This window comes from Oncorhynchus tshawytscha, linkage group LG30 (genome assembly GCF_018296145.1).
Source record: "Oncorhynchus tshawytscha isolate Ot180627B linkage group LG30, Otsh_v2.0, whole genome shotgun sequence".
NCBI lineage: Eukaryota > Metazoa > Chordata > Actinopteri > Salmoniformes > Salmonidae > Oncorhynchus > Oncorhynchus tshawytscha.
In genome coordinates, this window is record NC_056458.1 from 38,396,542 (window position 1) to 38,414,340 (window position 17,799).

General features: G+C 49.2%; 2 protein-coding genes across 3 annotated transcripts in view; both read right to left on the reverse strand.

Moving 5' to 3' along the window:
- Positions 1 to 3,024, reverse strand: part of LOC121841403 (folliculin-interacting protein 1-like) — a 4,650-nt gene extending 1,626 nt beyond the window's left edge. The window contains exons 1-4 of the mRNA XM_042309543.1: positions 2,690 to 3,024; positions 2,379 to 2,544; positions 2,022 to 2,222; positions 1 to 277 (exon numbers count right to left, since the gene is read on the reverse strand). The exon at positions 1 to 277 is cut by the window's left edge and continues 1,626 nt beyond it. Coding sequence (XP_042165477.1) covers positions 272 to 277; positions 2,022 to 2,222; positions 2,379 to 2,544; positions 2,690 to 2,919 — 603 coding nt within the window. The 5' untranslated portion in view covers positions 2,920 to 3,024 and the 3' untranslated portion in view covers positions 1 to 271. The remainder of the gene's footprint in view (positions 278 to 2,021; positions 2,223 to 2,378; positions 2,545 to 2,689) is intronic.
- A 189-nt stretch (positions 3,025 to 3,213) lies between these two features.
- Positions 3,214 to 17,799, reverse strand: part of LOC112228255 (folliculin-interacting protein 1) — a 67,016-nt gene continuing 52,430 nt past the window's right edge. For both annotated transcript variants that reach the window (XM_024393424.2, XM_024393422.2), the window contains 7 exons: positions 14,381 to 14,452; positions 13,137 to 13,272; positions 12,266 to 12,467; positions 10,513 to 10,598; positions 6,253 to 6,399; positions 5,548 to 5,717; positions 3,214 to 5,058 (listed from right to left, as the gene is read on the reverse strand). In XM_024393424.2, coding sequence (XP_024249192.2) covers positions 3,227 to 5,058; positions 5,548 to 5,717; positions 6,253 to 6,399; positions 10,513 to 10,598; positions 12,266 to 12,467; positions 13,137 to 13,272; positions 14,381 to 14,452 — 2,645 coding nt within the window. In that variant the 3' untranslated portion in view covers positions 3,214 to 3,226. The remainder of the gene's footprint in view (positions 5,059 to 5,547; positions 5,718 to 6,252; positions 6,400 to 10,512; positions 10,599 to 12,265; positions 12,468 to 13,136; positions 13,273 to 14,380; positions 14,453 to 17,799) is intronic.

A 17,799-nucleotide genomic window follows, 5' to 3' on the forward strand; every position in this document is an offset into this window, starting at 1 on the left:
ATAGTGTACAACTTCTGAATAGTATGCAATTTGGGATGCACACCTTGTCCAGGAGACTCTGCACTGCACCGGCCCTCTCAGAGCATCAGCAGGGCGTCGGTGAACAGGGTCAAGCCGACGTGTTGGGCCAGGGTGAAGCACAGTATCCGGCTGCTCCAATCCACAGTCACCCGCCACCTCTGGCTTTGGTTCCATCTATTATAGCAGTATTTGGGCCACGTAGGGAGAGTGAGTGCTTGCCACCGCGGCCAGCAGGGGTAGGTCACTGGACTCAATACTGAATGATAAGAGCCATGCTTAGAATATTGTACATAGGTGAAGAACAGAACAACAAGCCAAGGGTTTATTCTCCTAATTCAGTTACTGTGATTGTTAATGATATGTAAATAACACAGTGAAGTTTTTTAAAGGCCCAGTGCAGTCAAACTTGACTTCCCTGTGTTTTGTATGTATACTGAGTATACACAACATTAAGGTCACCTTCCTAATATTGAGTTACGCTTGAGGTTGGAGTAATACTGTCAAATTGTGAAAATTATGATAATGTCCTTTTAGTGTAAGAGCTGTTTGAAAAAAAAGAGCCTGAAATTTCAGCATGTTTTGGTGGGATGTAGTTTTGGCTTGCCTGGTGACATCACCAAGTGGTAAATAAGTTAATAGACCAATAAGAAAGAGAGTTCCAAAACTCTCTGTAATAACTATGCCCTGGCAGTCCTCGCAAAATTCTTGAGAAATTGCTCTCGCTAAGAAGCTATTTTTTGACCATTTTAATTGAAAACAATCACTGTAAGGTACTTAATTGTTACCCAGAAATTATTTGATATTGAGATAAAAACAACTGCATTGGGCCTTTTAAGAACAGAAAGACAACATGGATCACAATACTGATCTGACAAAAAACGGGACCCTATTCCCATAGGGTTCTGGTCAAAAGTAGTGCACTATATAGGGAATAGGTGTCTTTTTGGACAGAGCCAATATATGAAAACGGTTTAGGTGCTCACCCCAGGACCATCCCCAGCTCCTTGACGTGCACTCTAGTCTGTCCCTTCAGGTACTCTGCCAGCATTTTACTCTTGAAGTAGATCTCCTGGAGTCTGTCTTCAAGGTGCATTATGCACTGTGGAAAGGGATGTCAAACTCAATTACAACTGTATTACTGATTGGCCTCGTGTTACCGGTTAGCGATTGGCCTCGTGTTACCGGTTAGCGATTGGCCTCGTGTTACCGGTTAGCGATTGGCCTCGTGTTACCGGTTAGCGATTGGCCTCGTGTTAGCGATTGGCCTCGTGTTACCGATTGGCCTCGTGTTACCGATTGGCCTCGTGTTACCGATTGGCCTCGTGTTACGCGTTAGCGATTGGCCTCGTGTTACGCGTTAGCGATTGGCCTCGTGTTACGCGTTAGCGATTGGCCCCGTGTTACGCGTTAGCGATTGGCCCCGTGTTACGCGTTAGCGATTGGCCCCGTGTTACGCGTTAGCGATTGGCCCCGTGTTACGCGTTAGCGATTGGCCCCGTGTTACGCGCGATAGTTACGCGATTGGCCCCGTGTTACGCGTTAGCGATTGGCCCGTGTTACGCGTTAGCGATTGGCCCCGTGTTACGCGTTAGCGATTGGCCCCGTGTTACGCGCTAGCGATTGGCCCCGTGTTACGCGCTAGCGATTGGCCCCTCGCGCTAGCGATTGGCCCCTCGCGCTAGCGATTGGCCCCTCGCGCTAGCGATTGGCCCCTCGCGCTAGCGATTGGCCCCTCGCGCTAGCGATTGGCCCCTCGCGCTAGCGATTGGCCCCTCGCGCTAGCGATTGGCCCCTCGCGCTAGCGATTGGCCCCGCGTTAGCGATTGGCCCCGCGTTAGCGATTGGCCCCGCGTTAGCGATTGGCCTCGCGTTAGCGATTGGCCTCGCGTTACCGATTGGCCTCGCGTTACCGATTGGCCTCGTGTTAACGTGTTACTGAGTAGGGATTTTTTTTACAGTGCTAATAACTGCATAGTTATTTGTTATTTGCATGGACTTACAAAGTTGGGGGAGAGGTTCATCTTGTAAAGCAGGTGGGTGGACTGGAGCAGGCTGGACACAAGGCTGGACACCAGGACCTCCTTCCCCAGTTTGTTGTTGTCCGTGACTCGTCTCTGGCTGCTGGCTACCTGCACCGTCCACTTATCAGTGTCTGCGATAATGCAGACCGCCTCTGCAATGGGCTCATCCAACACTGGATGCTGCGAAAAGAAGAGAAAACTTTGTGCTCCGACAGATGCAGACCAGATACAGCGGTGCACTCCTGTTGATGCCTTATGAGCCTCAAGCAAGCATAAAGACTCATAATCCAGTTTTAACACAAACTTCAGTGCTTCAGGTATAAAGCAGTCTCTTACCTGTACAGCGTGGGCTAATTCTGACATGAGGCCCTGCCTGAGTTTGTCATCGTTGGGCATCCCCTGCAGAACAAAGTCCGGCACATAGGTTGTGCAGTACCCTCCGAACAGTGACCTCCCAAAGTTGGCAATGCTCGGTTTGGAGAAATGCTCCACCAACTTTGACCTGTTGATTTAAAACATGGCATAGACATCAGAACATATTGTAACCCAGAAATGCAACTCACATAAAAGTTGATATGTGTCTTGAAAACCTAATATGAAGGCCAACACGTTTATAATGTTGACATCACTAGCAGTGTGTATCTCACCCAGGGAAGGGGACCTCCACCTCTTCCTGCCACTCATCTGGCTCATGATCATCTTTGTAGTAGGTGTCGCTATCACTCTGCCTGTGGACGTCCTGCCCTGCATCTTCGCTCTCGCTGTCCCCAAGCGCACTGTCCGAACTCTCGTTCCGAGGGATCTCACAGTCATTAAGCGGGGCCCCCTTCTTTTGTTGGGCCCCTTTGGGGACGGTTACTGAAATCAGGATGCACATGTTCTGCTCAGCAGAACAACTTCTACAGGAGCGTGCCTCTGATGTGTCTGTAGAGCCACACCTACACCTGGCCTGGACGTCAGCCCCCCACACCTGGCCTGGACGTCAGCCCCCCACACCTGGCCTGGACGTCAGCCCCCACCCCACACCTGGCCTGGACGTCAGCCCCCACCCCACACCTGGCCTGGACGTCAGCCTCCCCCACACCTGGCCTGGACGTCAGCCTCCCCCCACACACCTGGCCTGGACGTCAGCCTCCCCCCACACCTGGCCTGGACGTCAGCCTCCCCCACACCTGGCCTGGACGTCAGCCTCCCCCCACACCTGGCCTGGACGTCAGCCTCACCCCCACACACCTGGCCTGGACGTCAGCCTCACCCCCACACCTGGCCTGGACGTCAGCCTCACCCCCACACCTGGCCTGGACGTCAGCCTCCCCCATACACCAGGTCTGGACATCAGCCTCATCCCCACCAACACCCCCCGGTCCCACACCCACCTGCCCTGTTTCCTTCTGTCCCTGATCCCCATGTCCCATACAGCAACTGCTATTCTGGACTCCCGAAGGGTCCAGAAGCTCTTTCTGGGTTTTGTCCGTGCCGTTTGACAAGTCCAGGCATTTCACCACATCGTCTATAGTCCTGGTCTCTACAGGGCTGTCATCACTGAAGTACTCGTCGAACAGCTCTGAGCATTCCTCGCTGACAGGGTTCCACTGGGGCATCTTGCTGAAGACACGCATCAGAGTCTTCTTTCCTCCAGCATTGGTCTTGGTTTGGTCGGGTGATATGCTGGTAGTAGACTTCACCCTCTGATCACCGCCGTCACCGCATCCACTCTGCTGCTGTTGTTGTAGTGGTTGCGGTTGCTGTTGTAGTGGTTGCGGTTGCTGTAGTTGCGGTTGCTGTTGTTGTAGTTGCGGTTCCTGTAGTTGCGGTTCCTGTAGTTGCGGTTGTTGCGGTTCCTGTAGTTGCGGTTCCTGTAGTTGCGGTTGTTGCGGTTCCTGTAGTTGCGGTTGTTGCGGTTCCTGTAGTTGCGGTTGTTGCGGTTCCTGTAGTTGCGGTTCCTGTAGTTGCGGTTGTTGCGGTTCCTGTAGTTGCGGTTGCTGTTGTTGATGCTGCGGTTGTTGTTGTTGCTGCGGTTGCGGTTGTTGTTGAGGTAGCGGTTGCTGCTGTTGTAGTTGTTGTTGCGGTTGCAATTGTTGCTGTTGTTGTAGTTGCGGTTGCTGCCTCTGTTTCTCTTTGATGCATTTCTTGTGCTTCTTAATGTCCTCCTCAAGCTTCCTCCTCCTGCTCTCTGTGTCCGATCCCGGAGACTGGGGGTCGCCGATGAGAAACAGCACTTTGGTGGCCGGCTCCTCCTGGTGTTTTGACAGAAAGGGGCAGGGTACAGGTACGGTCTTGTCAGGTGGCTTCTTCTCCAGTGGTATCCCAGAAGAGTGGAACACCTTGATGGGCAGACTCTCCACCCCCTCCTTCTCGCTGGCCTTGACCTCTAACTCGGTCTCAGGCTTCGTCTCCAGCAGCACACAGACCTGCTCCCTGGGGGAGGCAGAGCCCACACGCACCACTGTCTCCCTGGGGGAGGCGGAGCCCACACGCACCACTGTTTCCAGCTTGGCCTCCAGAAAGGCAGGTGGTGACTCCTTGAGCGGCGTGGGCTCACGAACATCCTCCATGTGGATGATGGGCACAGCGTTAGTGTTGTGGCTGGAGTGGGCCTGGGCCTGCAGGACACTGTTCTTGGAGCCCTGGCTGTTGTTACTACTGTCCCCCTCCTTAGGGCCAGCCTCAGTGTAGGTGCTGCACTGCAAGCTGTTGTTACTGTGTGAGGGGTAGCTGCTGTCCTCTTGGGGCTCGGGACCCTGGCTGAGGTAGTCTCCGCTGGGCTTGTGCACGGTGACCAGCACATAGTCTGACTCCTCCACCTCCCCACGCTGCAGCGAGGTGGTGATGAGAGAGCCTGGGATGACGATGGCCTCGTCCTCAGTGCTGTCCAGCATGTGGGTCTCCAGCAGCTCAGAGCAGCGGATGAAGTAGGTGAGCACATAGAGGAGTCGTTGAACTAGCTCCCGTCTCCGCCCCACCACTACTGTCCTGGACAGACGCACCGGGGAGCCGATGGCCCCGTACAAGTCACCTAGTCACAAAACAAACACCACAGTTAACACGTTTCTTATTTTCACTTTGTTGCATAAGTAAAGCCACATTTTGAATATGAAAATGGGGTCAAATGTGTAGAACTTATTTTTTCCCTTTAACATTTGGAGATTTCCTTCACTCTCCCATCTGTATCACTGCTCAGTGCTGCATTTCTCCTGTTCAGCCACTATGTGGAGTTGTACACCAAAGTTCCAAACTGTGCCTGTGCTAAAATGAAGCCCACTACCTAGTATTTTTTATATATGTATTTTTACCTTTATTTAACTAGGCAAGTCAGTTAAGAACAAATTCTTATTTGAAAAGACCCAATTTCACAGGCCTGTGGAGCTAGTTTGGCACATTTTCTACTAGCCTGGTCTGAAAAGGACTAGCCTCTGGCTAGCTTAATCCCCATCCCACATGTGCGTGGAAGCACTATCACCTAAGACTGAAGAGGTTTTCAACCAGAGTCCTGGTCTGTTCTTACCGAGCTGGGCCCACAGTGGGTTGTAGGGGTGGCTCTTGGCCAGCCTATCCACGCTCTGAGAAGAGTGTTTCTCCAGGAAGATCTTGATAGGCGGCTGTCCGTTGGGCATGACAGTGGGCACCCAGGCCAGGTGGTTGGTGAGAATGGCAGTGAGGAGGGCAGGGAGGAACCTGGGAGATGAGGAAGAGAGAGCAGTTGGGTTAGGCACAGACTGTCTGTACCTCAAATGGCACCCTATTCCCTATGAAGTACACTACTTTTGACCAAGGGGGGGGGGATTGAGGTGCCATTTGGGGTACAGAACTCTAATGTCTTTCACTCTCTGTTTGACACGTTTTTCTTTATCTCCACCACCGCAGCCTCGTGTTCTGCTACTTCCCTATTCTCTATCTCGTGATCATTCAGAGATACGACACAGTGGTCACTGGTCAGTCTAAATCACGAGGCAGACCGTCGTAGACTACTGCATACTAATGCAGTGAGTGGAACATCGGAGAAGTTCTATGGATGTCTTGCTACCAATTGATACATTGACAAATGATTCAGCTTGGTTTTGTAACATCGACATAACAAGCTAAAGATTGGCAGGGATTTCTGACTTTGCAGCTCATTCACTATTGAATGCAGCAAAAAAATAATAGGTATCGCGCACACACACACAGTAACACACAGACAGGCATACAGAGACAGACAGGAGCACTCAACTGGTTCTTTGAGGCCTGCTCCATGAGTAGGGCGAGCTCCCTCATGAAATGTCCACAGAGCTGGTTCTTCTCAGGGGCTCCAGACATCATGGTGAGCCAAACGGGCTCGGCCACGCGGGGCATGGTGTAAAGGTTGACGATGGTCGTCCTGGAGAGAGGGAGGGAGAAACACAAGCCATCATTGTCTCGGGGTGAACAAGAGGGCCACAGTTCTCTGTCCAGGCCCTGCTTACAAGGGAGACCCTCTCTCTGAGGCAATTCAGCGTCTGGAAATTCCACAGCGGGCAGCCGTCCAGAGCTTTACACAGAGCTGAGGGAATCTCTGAGGATGGAGGAATGTGTGGAATTATAGGGCGTAATTATAGTTTTAGAGCCCAGATGTTTGCTGATGACTGAGGAAAACAAGTAGTGTATAGGTTATAGACAGGATATGACAGGTAGTAAGGAGATTGATGATTTGTACAAGGTCTTTCCCAGACAAAAATTCACAGAATTGAAAGATGAACACCAAAAACCCCACTTGAACCCAGGGTTCAAGTTACCTGACCGACAGGCTGAAAAAGGTGCCTCCTGTTAAAACTGTAGCATTGGTAACATAACATTTTGGGCAACACGGTTTTTAACTGAATTTTGACACACCGCAGGGAAATATGCTGAAATGGCTTAACTAGAATCCTGTTATAATTCAACGAACACCTAACTCCAGAAGCGTTTGGTAAAGTTCATCCCAGCAACACTTCTCAGTACCTAGTATGTAGTAACCTATTAAAAGCCCCAGGTGTGGCATGGGTTGTGACAGCTCTTTCTTTCCCTGACGTGGGGAAGCCAGCTAAGGGTCTATCCTTAAAGCCCGTCTGAGCAGCTGAACTTTAAGGTAGCGACGGACGTGAAGGTATGTCTAGTCCAGTGGACATTTAAAAACCGACCGCATCTAAGGTCATTCCCTCTGACCTCTATACCGATTGTGCGGGCAAAGCATATCAAGTCAGTCAAGAAATGAAGAGACTCTTGAGCAGGTGCGCGTTCATTTCGATTCAACGTTGGACTGTTTGTACTAAACGACACGTTTCCCCAAAACGGTGCGCACCATTCTTCAACAGCCTTTGTGGTAGGTTTGCTCCCGTTTGGTGGGTGTGGCCTGATCAATGGGTGTGACCATTTAGAAAATGGCTAACTTCGAGCAGCACATACACCATACAACCTCCCTCTGGAACACCATCATTCTTCAACTGGTCGTTCAGTACATTACCATTTCCGTTAAATTAACCTCCCTGTGGAACCGAAAGCACCCGTTTTCTTCATATCCCGACCCTGACAGATATCCAATCAACATACTGCAGTGCCTCCCGTGGCTCTGGGTGTTGGTTAGGCCAGACTGTGGCTCTGGGTGTTGGTTAGGCCAGACTGTGGCTCTGGGTGTTGGTTAGGCCAGACTGTGGCTCTGGGTGTTGGTTAGGCCAGACTGTGGCTCTGGGTGTTGGTTAGGCCAGACTGTGGCTCTGGGTGTTGGTTAGGCCAGACTGTGGCTCTGGGTGTTGGTTAGGCCAGACTGTGGCTCTGGGTGTTGGTTAGGCCAGACTGTGGCTCTGGGTGTTGGTTAGGCCAGACTGTGGCTCTGGGTGTTGGTTAGGCCAGACTGTGGCTCTGGGTGTTGGTTAGGCCAGACTGTGGCTCTGGGTGTTGGTTAGGCCAGACTGTGGCTCTGGGTGTTGGTTAGGCCAGACTGTGGCTCTGGGTGTTGGTTAGGCCAGACTGTGGCTCTGGGTGTTGGTTAGGCCAGACTGTGGCTCTGGGTGTTGGTTAGGCCAGACTGTGGCTCTGGGTGTTGGTTAGGCCAGACTGTGGCTCTGGGTGTTGGTTAGGCCAGACTGTGGCTCTGGGTGTTGGTTAGGCCAGACTGTGGCTCTGGGTGTTGGTTAGGCCAGACTGTGGCTCTGGGTGTTGGTTAGGCCAGACTGTGGCTCTGGGTGTTGGTTAGGCCAGACTGTGGCTCTGGGTGTTGGTTAGGCCAGACTGTGGCTCTGGGTGTTGGTTAGGCCAGACTGTGGCTCTGGGTGTTGGTTAGGCCAGACTGTGGCTCTGGGTGTTGGTTAGGCCAGACTGTGGCTCTGGGTGTTGGTTAGGCCAGACCGTGGCTCTGGGCGTTGGTTAGGCCAGACTGTGTCATTACGAGAGTAGAGTATTACTTTATTAATACCAACTTGGGAAATTGTTTTATCACAGCATGCATCATTAATGACTAACAATGACCAACACATGATAAAAAATGAAACATTAAGACGCACGCACCATAGTATCCCTAAAATAATAGTCTGATTGAACTGTTTTCTATCCTACTCTGAGGGGAAAACAGGTCAACAACATCAAAAGGCATATCTTCTGTTTTGCACCATCATGTTCCATGACCTAAGAGGCCTAACAGTCAAAAACAAATATACATCAGTGGATGTATATTTAGACGCTGAAGGTGAGATATTAGAAATATTTGTTTTTTCCTCAGTGAAATTGGCCTTCCTGCTGATGGCACTGACATATAATTGACTATTCTGGTAGCCTGGACACTGTGTGAGAAAGATCGTGTTTCCTCAGCTGGGGCTCGGTTTGCTGTGGCACCGCGCCAGCAGGCATATGACTGCAGCAATGGGAAGCCTTCAGCTAGGAGAAAGAGTCCGAGCATGTGGCCAGTGGTGCAGAGACACAAGCCGCCCCACACGTCTCTCCTTTCCCTCCCTCGTAACTGGCTCTGCAGCAGTGGGGTTCCCAGCATGCACTGGGAGCAGCATGGGTGTAGCTGGCGCTTCATCACCATTTGTGAGTGTGGACAGGACCGGTAGGGACTGCGTGCTCCCTCTCTGCTTACAGTGCAGATTATTAATGTGCTTATTTTGGCTGGGTCTGAGAAAACACCCCGTGTGGACGCTACCCAGTTAGGAAGGTCAGATGATATCTACGCCACTGACTATTGTTAGGTTCTAATTCTCAGTGTCAGTTGAGTTTTTTTACTCTATGAAAGCTTAACCAAGTTTATACTACCCAGAGGGCCAATACAGCTGCATTCAGACAAAAATATGGTTTCACCCATGGTAGTATACATACCCCACTGTGGGTGGTGATCTGGGCCTTAAACGGTTCCTCCCCTTATCAGTACTGCTACATGGGATCCTTTTCCCTGCACTCAGCCTCTCCCAAGCTTACTTAAGGCACCCCTCATGTCTATTATACCTGATGATTAATAATACAACTAATGATTAATAATATACCAGCCAATGAATAATATACCTGCCAATGAATAATATACCTAATGATTAATAATATACCTAATGATTAATAATATACCTGACGATTTAACCTACCTAATGATTAATAATATACCTGCCGATGAATAATATACCTAATGATTAATAATATACCTGCCGATGAATAATATACCTGCTGATGAATAATATACCTAATAATGAATAATATACCTAATGATTAATAATATACCTGCCAATAAATAATAAACCTGCCGATGAATAATATACCTAATGATTAATAATATACCTGCCAATGAATAATATATCTAATGATTAATAATATACCTAATGATTAATAATATACCTGCCGATGAATAATATACCTGCCGATGAATAATATACCTGCCGATGACTAATATACCTAATAATGAATAATATACCTAATGATTAATAATATACCTGCCAATAAATAATATACCTGCCAATAAATAATATACCTAATGATTAATAATATACCTGCCAATGAATAATATACCTAATGATTAATAATATACCTAATGATGAATAATATACCTGCCGATGAATAATATACCTGCCGATGAATAATATACCTAATGATTAATAATATACCTGCCAATGAATAATATACCTGCCGATGAATAATATACCTGCCAATGAATAATAATATACCTGATGATACCTGATGATTTATAATATACTTAATGATTTATAATATACCTAAAGATTAATAATATACCTAATGATTAATAATATAAATAATGATTAATAATACCTAAAGCTCAGAAACCAAACCTATCACTATTAAACTAACGTGTGGATTAATGATCTTCTGCTCTCTGACACTATATTTTATCCGAGTCCCTATTGCAACAAACCATGCCTCCACCTCTTGACCCCCACCCCCTCCCTCCCTGGGCTCCTAGGTAACAAGCTAAGGGATTTTCCTCTGCTACATTCTCAGTGCAGTTTGCCTTGGTCTCAGTAAACACTTGACAGTAACTCACCTGAATTCATTGAGGCCATCCACCATGCGGCTATAGGCCAGAGCCCTCTGACTGGAATCAACTGATCGCCGGCTCATTTTCATGGCCTTTTTATGAGAAAAGAGGCGTGTTAGAGGCATGCCATGTCATGTCATTAAAGAGGGAGGGGAAGAGTGGAGAAAAGAGTGGCAGGCTACACTAACGTACAAGAACTGTGACCCATAAATACATACAGCCTTCAGTAAACATGACCCATGACAGATCTAACAGAAGTCAATGGTTTTTATTTTTCCATTTTAGGCCAACATAAAGTGCATTCGAAAAGTATTCAGATCCCTTAACCTTTTCCACATTTTGTTATGTTACAGCCTTATTCTAAAATTGATTATATTGTTTTTTCCCCCTCATCAATCTACACACAATACCCGATAATGACAAAGCAAAAACAGTTTTTTTTTTTAAATTGTAGTTCAGTTATTAAAAATAAAAAGCTGAAATATCACATTTACATAAGTATCCACACCATTTACTCAGTACTTTGGTTGAAGCACCTTTGGCAGCGATTAGTCTCGAGTCTTCTTGGGTATGACGCTACAAGTTTAGCACACCAGTATTTGTGGGGGTTTCTGCCATTCTTCTCTGCAGATCCTCATCCTTCTGGAAGGTTCATCCTTGGTCATCCTTCTGGAAGGTTCAAGCTCCGTCAGCTTGGATGGGGAGCGTCGCTGCACAGATGTTCGATTGGGTTCAAGTCCGGGCTCTGGCTGGGCCACTCAAGGACATTCAGAGACTTGTCCTTTAGTCACTCCTGCGTTGTCTTGGCTGTGTGCTTAGGGTCGTTGTCCTGTTGGAAGATGAACCTTCGCGCCAGTCTGAGGTCCTGAGCGCTCCGGAGCAGGGTTTCATCAAGGATCTCTCTTTACTTTGCTCCATTCATCTTTCCCTCGATTCTGACTAGTTTCTCAGTCCCTGCCGCTGAAAAATATCCCCACAGCATGATTCTGCCACCACCATGCTTCACCATAGGGATAGTGCCAGGTTTCCTCCAGACGTTACACTTGGCATTCAGGACAAAGAGTTCAATCTTGGTTTCATCAGACCAGAGAATCTTGTTTTAGGTGTCTTTTACTGAGGAGTGGCTTCCACCTGGCCACTCTACCATAAAGGCCTGATTGGTGGAGTGCTGCAGAGGTTTGTTGGTACCCTTACCCAGATCTGTACCTCAACACAATCCTGTCTCCAATTCCTTCGACCTCATGGCTTGGTTTTTGCTCTGACATGCACGGTCAACTGTGGGACCTTATATAGACAGGTGTGTGCCTTTCCAAACCATGTCCAATCAACTGAATTTACCACAGGTGGACTCCAATGAAGTTGTAGAAACATCTCAAGGATGATCAATGGAAACAGGATGCACCTGAGCTCAATTTCGAGTCGCATAACAAAGGGTCTGAATACTGATGTAAACAAGGTATGTTATTTTCAATACATTTACAAACATTTCTATAAACCTGTTTTCACTGTGTCATTATGGGGTATTGTGTGTAGATTTATGAGAGAATTTCTTTTATTTAAATCAATTTTAGAAAAAGGCTGTAACGTAACAAAATGTGGGAAAAAGGAAGGGGTCTAAATACTTTCCGAATGCACTTTACATTGTATATGTTTAACACACTGAGCAAGTCTGATTAAATGTACTATATCTAACATCTGTCAAATACACCAGGGAGACTTCCACACACCGACCACAATATCTATGTGAGGTGCTCCTCACCTGTTCAATGGCACTTTTTAGTTTGTTCATGTGGCTCTCGAAGAGGGGGAAGTGGGAGAAGAAGAATTCCTGGAACTTGATGTTCTCCTCTTCGTCCTGGGAGAGGAGGAAGATGACACCGATGGCTATCTTCTTCTTCCTGGCCACGCCCAGGCTGGGACCTCCGCTCTCGTCCGACATATTGAAGCTTTCTTCCACAGACCTGGAGCAAGGGGGAATGCCATAAACATCAACCTAAATCTATGGGGTTGCACAGAGACAGGTACTATGGAGAAGTGAACAACAGGATTCTTAACAGGCTAAAGTCCAAGGACAAAAGAAAAGGTAAATGATGCCTTACAGAGGAGTATGATGGCATAAACTCTCAGATCTGGGGTAAAAACCATAGACAATAGGTAACAACCACAAGCTATGGGTCTTCTAGATGTCTACGATGGTGTTGATATAACCAGGACTGAGGTGCTGATCTGTATCACGTCTTTGCAGTGTGATTAGAGTCAACATGCTTTTCTGCATCTAAAAACACACAGGTACACAAAGTCAGAGAGCTCTTCAGCTCACCTTTGACTTCTGGGAACTGGTTGTAGGCCAAAACAAAAATGTCATTTGTAACAGCCTACTGGTCATTTACTATTCAAAGCAAACGCCAGTGCCAGTGTAGCTGCTATGTGTAGTTAGACTCAGGGAGTGAGCCAGTGGGCCCACACACCATCATCACCATACTGTTCAGTTATTTGTATATTGCAGTATGCCTGCTGGAATTAGAGGAAGTCATTGCGGGTTCCACTTCACATGGACATACGAGAGGCCCTGACAGGGGGACACCAGAAGGAGTGCGCGGCTGTAAATGTGTTGAGCTGCAGTCTCTCACCATCTTGGGAAGACCCCGTTCTCCAGACTGGTGGTCTGGCTGCGGAGCCAGCGTCTCTGGTAGCTACTGGCCTGGCTGCTGGTGAGGGAGGAGCCCGGGGAGGGGAACGGAGTAATCAACAGACTGCTCAGAGACGCTGTGTAGGGAGGGACGGAGGGGGAGGCAGAGATGGAGCGAGTGAGAGGAATGAAAGAGGGGAAGATGAGAGCACAGAGAGAGCCATAGAAGTGTAGAGAGCAAAAAAAGAGGATTTGAGGAATGAGAGAGGAGAGAACAGAAGAGTCAGTGATTCAGTCAATGAGGTTACTCACACACAACAGAACAGGGGAAAAAACACATACAACACATCCACACTGCATTAGTTCAGCTTCCCACAGCCCACCCTGATTATTAGAGCATGGCTGGGACATTCAATATCACCTCACAGTCACATGATGTTACAAGAAAAGCTGGTCCAATACCAGGTATGTGGAGGGTGTATGCAACTCACGTTGCCGTCACGTAGGCATAGATCAAAGGAGGGATGCCAAATGTGTGGGTGATTGACGACTAGGGGAGGCGTATAGGAGTAGGAGGAGTTGTGTGTGTGTGTGTGTGTGTGTGTGTGTAGGAGAGGAGAGGGGACCAAATTAGAACTTCATTTACTAGTACCGGGTTGTGGGAGCTGCTATATTTAAGCATATGCATGTAACGCGGGTGTTCAACAGAAAGTGAGATTCCCCTCATGCCGCTGATGCAAGGGCTGGGGGTCAGTTTCCACTGCACAAGGTTCTCCAGCATCTCTCTCTCCTCCACACCCCTATAGAGGATGGAGGAGGGCTAAACTCTGGCAGCGGGGTCAACGCAAAAGTGTGTCCGTTAACGTCTCCGCTATGCCAACATTACAGAGGAGGATGGAGCATAAGCTGGTGTCACTAAATGGTCTCAAATGGCACCACAATTCTTTACATAGTGCTCTACTTTAGACTAGAGTCCTATGGGCACAGCCCTGGTGTCACTCCCACTCCAGTTTGAAGAGAAGGAATGCTATGGGGAGCTGACCGGTCTGCAGCCGTGACCCAGTAGAATATGGATTCATCCAAACCCATTAGTTGCATCCCTCTTGTTTAGAGATGGTTCAGAGAGAGAGAACACACCGAGGTGATTCTAGTGCCAATACCTACTTACCTAGCTACATCATCTCAGAGACACACAGAAGGCTTAGTCTAGAGAGGCCAATCCTGGATTTAGTTAAGAGTCATTACCTGATCTGGCGATGCCGCTGTCTCTCTCGTCGTACAGGTTTCTGCCCGGCATGTCCATGGGGTTACTATGTCCTGCGGGAAAGAGATTGGAGGGGAAAGACTGAGAAACAGATGAGGCCGACTCAGCTCAGCAATACTGAGAAGCCCAAGCAGGGAGGGGTTTATCCCACCACCACTCTCAAAGCATGGGACCACCTTCACCACCACAGAACATTCATTTCACAACGATCAAGCCCACTAATGACATACCAACACAGTGCAAGACACTTCCTACAGGCCAAACCACAAGCAGGCTCTGGCCCTCTACTACAGTACTGCAGTGTGTTGTGTCGTTCACTCTAACGCCACTCTGTTGAAGCAGGTGCAGCATCGAAAACACACAACATGTACACTTGTATGTTCTCAGATGTACTTAACATCTCGCTAACACAATAGGTGAAATAACTAAATGAAAGTTCACGTTATAGTTTGCCAGTGCAGAAACCGCAAACCCCTCCCTTGCATGTGTTTAAACAACAAAGGCATCGTTTGGTGTTGTCCTGTTGATTTACGGTCAAATCAACACAGACTTTGCTGCAAAGCGTCCGTGCCCCGCCAACCCTGGCCTGCGACCTAATGAGCATTCCACTATTGCATAACTGAAGAGCTACATGCCGTGCCACCGAGCTGTGGCTTACAGAGGGCTGCAAGGAGGCTATTTACAGAACACCACCCCTGTCACCATCATTCAGAAGTTATGGGATGGAGGGAGGAGGAAGAGGAGGTGGTAAGGGGACAGAGAGATTATGGTACGGAGGGTGGGAAGGAGTGATGGAAGGAGGGTGGGTGGGAGTGATTGGAAGGAGTGATGGGAAGGAGTGATGGGAAGGAGTGATGGGAAGGAGTGATGGGAAGGAGGATGGGAAGGAGGATGGGAAGGAGGATGGGAAGGAGGATGGGAAGGAGTGATGGAAGGAGTGATGGGAAGGAGTGATGGAAGGAGGGTGGGAAGGAGTGATGGAAGGAGGATGGGAAGGAGTGATGGGAAGGAGTGATGGAAGGAGGATGGGAAGGAGTGATGGGAAGGAGGATGGGAAGGAGTGATGGAAGGAGGATGGGAAGGAGTGATGGAAGGAGAATGGGAAGGAGTGATGGGAAGGAGGGTGGGAAGGAGGGTGGGAAGGAGGATGGGCAGGAGGATGGGAAGGAGTGATGGAAGGAGGATGGGAAGGAGGATGGGAAGGAGTGATGGAAGGAGGATGGGAAGGAGGATGGGAAGGAGTGATGGAAGGAGGATGGGAAGGAGTGATGGAAGGAGGATGGGAAGGAGGAATGGGAAGGAGTGATGGAAGGAGGATGGGAAGGAGGATGGGAAGGAGGATGGGAAGGAGGATGGGAAGGAGTGATGGAAGGAGGATGGGAAGGAGTGATGGAAGGAGATGATGGAAGGAGTGATGGGAAGGAGGATGGGAAGGAGTGATGGAAGGAGGATGGGAAGGAGTGATGGAAGGAGGATGGGAAGGAGTGATGGAAGGAGGATGGGAAGGAGTGATGGAAGGAGTGATGGAAGGAGGATGGGAAGGAGATGATGGGAAGGAGTGATGGGAAGGAGTGATGGGAAGGAGTGATGGGAAGGAGTGATGGGAAGGAGTGATGGGAAGGAGTGATGGAAGGAGTGATGGAAGGAGGATGGGAAGGAGTGATGGGAAGGAGTGATGGAAGGAGGATGGGAAGGAGTGATGGAAGGAGGAGATGGAAGGAGGATGGGAAGGAGTGATGGGAAGGAGACGATGGAAGGAGGATGGGAAGGAGTGATGGAAGGAGGATGGGAAGGAGTGATGGAAGGAGGATGGGAAGGAGTGATGGAAGGAGGGTGGGAAGGAATGATGGAAGGAGGGTGGGAAAGGGTTAATGGAAGGAGGATGGGAAGGAGTGATGGGAAGGAGTGATGGGAAGGAGTGATGGGAAGGAGTGATGGAAGGAGGATGGGAAGGAGTGATGGGAAGGAGTGATGGAAGGAGGATGGGAAGGAGTGATGGAAGGAGGATGGGAAGGAGTGATGGAAGGAGGATGGGAAGGAGTGATGGAAGGAGGGTGGGAAGGAATGATGGAAGGAGGGTGGGAAAGGGTTAATGGAAGGAGGATGGGAAGGAGTGATGGGAAGGAGTGATGGGAAGGAGTGATGGAAGGAGTGATGGAAGGAGTGATGGAAGGAGGATGGAAGGAGTGATGGAAGGAGGATGGAAGGAGGATGGGAAGGAGTGATGGGAAGGAGTGATGGAAGGAGGATGGGAAGGAGTGATGGAAGGAGGATGGGAAGGAGTGATGGAAGGAGGGTGGGAAGGAATGATGGAAGGAGGGTGGAAGGAATGATGGAAGGAGGGTGGGAAGGAATGATGGAAGGAGGGTGGGAAAGGGTTAATGGAAGGAGGATGGGAAGGAGTGATGGAAGGAGGATGGGAAGGAGTGATGGAAGGAGGATGGGAAGGAGTGATGGAAGGAGTGATGGAAGGAGGATGGGAAGGAATGATGGGAAGGAGTGATGGGAGGGGGTGATGGGACGGGGTGATGGGAGGAGAATGGGAAGGAGTGATGGAAGGAGAATGGGAAGGAGTGATGGAAGGAGTGATGGAAGGAGGATGGGAAGGTGTGATGGAAGGAGGATGGGAAGTAGTGATGGAAGGAGGATGGGAAGTAGTGATGGAAGGAGGATGGGAAGGAGTGATGGAAGGAGGATGGGAAGGAGGATGGGAAGGAGGATGGGAAGGAGGATGGGAAGGAGGATGGGAAGGAGGATGGGAGGGAGTGATGGAAGGAGGATGGGAAGCAGTGATGGGAAGGAGGATGGGAAGGAGGATGGGAAGGAGGATGGGAAGGAGTGATGGGAAGGAGGATGGGAAGGAGAGATGGGAAGGAGGATGGGAAGGAGGATGGGAAGGGGTGATGGGAGGGGTGATGGGAGGGGGTGATGGAAGGAGAATGGGAAGGAGTGATGGGAAGGAGGATGGAAGGAGGATGGGAAGGAGTGATGGGAAGGAGGATGGGAAGGAGTGATGGAAGGAGTGATGGAAGGAGGATGGAAGGAGGGTGGGAAGGAGTGATGGAAGGAGGATGGGAAGGAGTGATGGAAGGAGGATGGGAAGGAGTGATGGGAAGGAGGATGGGAAGGAGTGATGGAAGGAGGATGGGAAGGAGGATGGAAGGAGGATGGGAAGGAGTGATGGAAGGAGTGATGGAAGGAGGATGGGAAGGAGTGATGGGAAGGAGTGATGGGAAGGAGGATGAAGGGGAAGGAGATGATGGAAGGAGGATGGGAAGGAGTGATGGAAGGAGGATGGGAAGGAGGATGGAAGGAGGATGGGAAGGAGGATGGAAGGAGGGTGGAAGGAATGATGGAAGGAGGGTGGGAAGGAGGGTTAATGGAAGGAGGATGGGAAGGA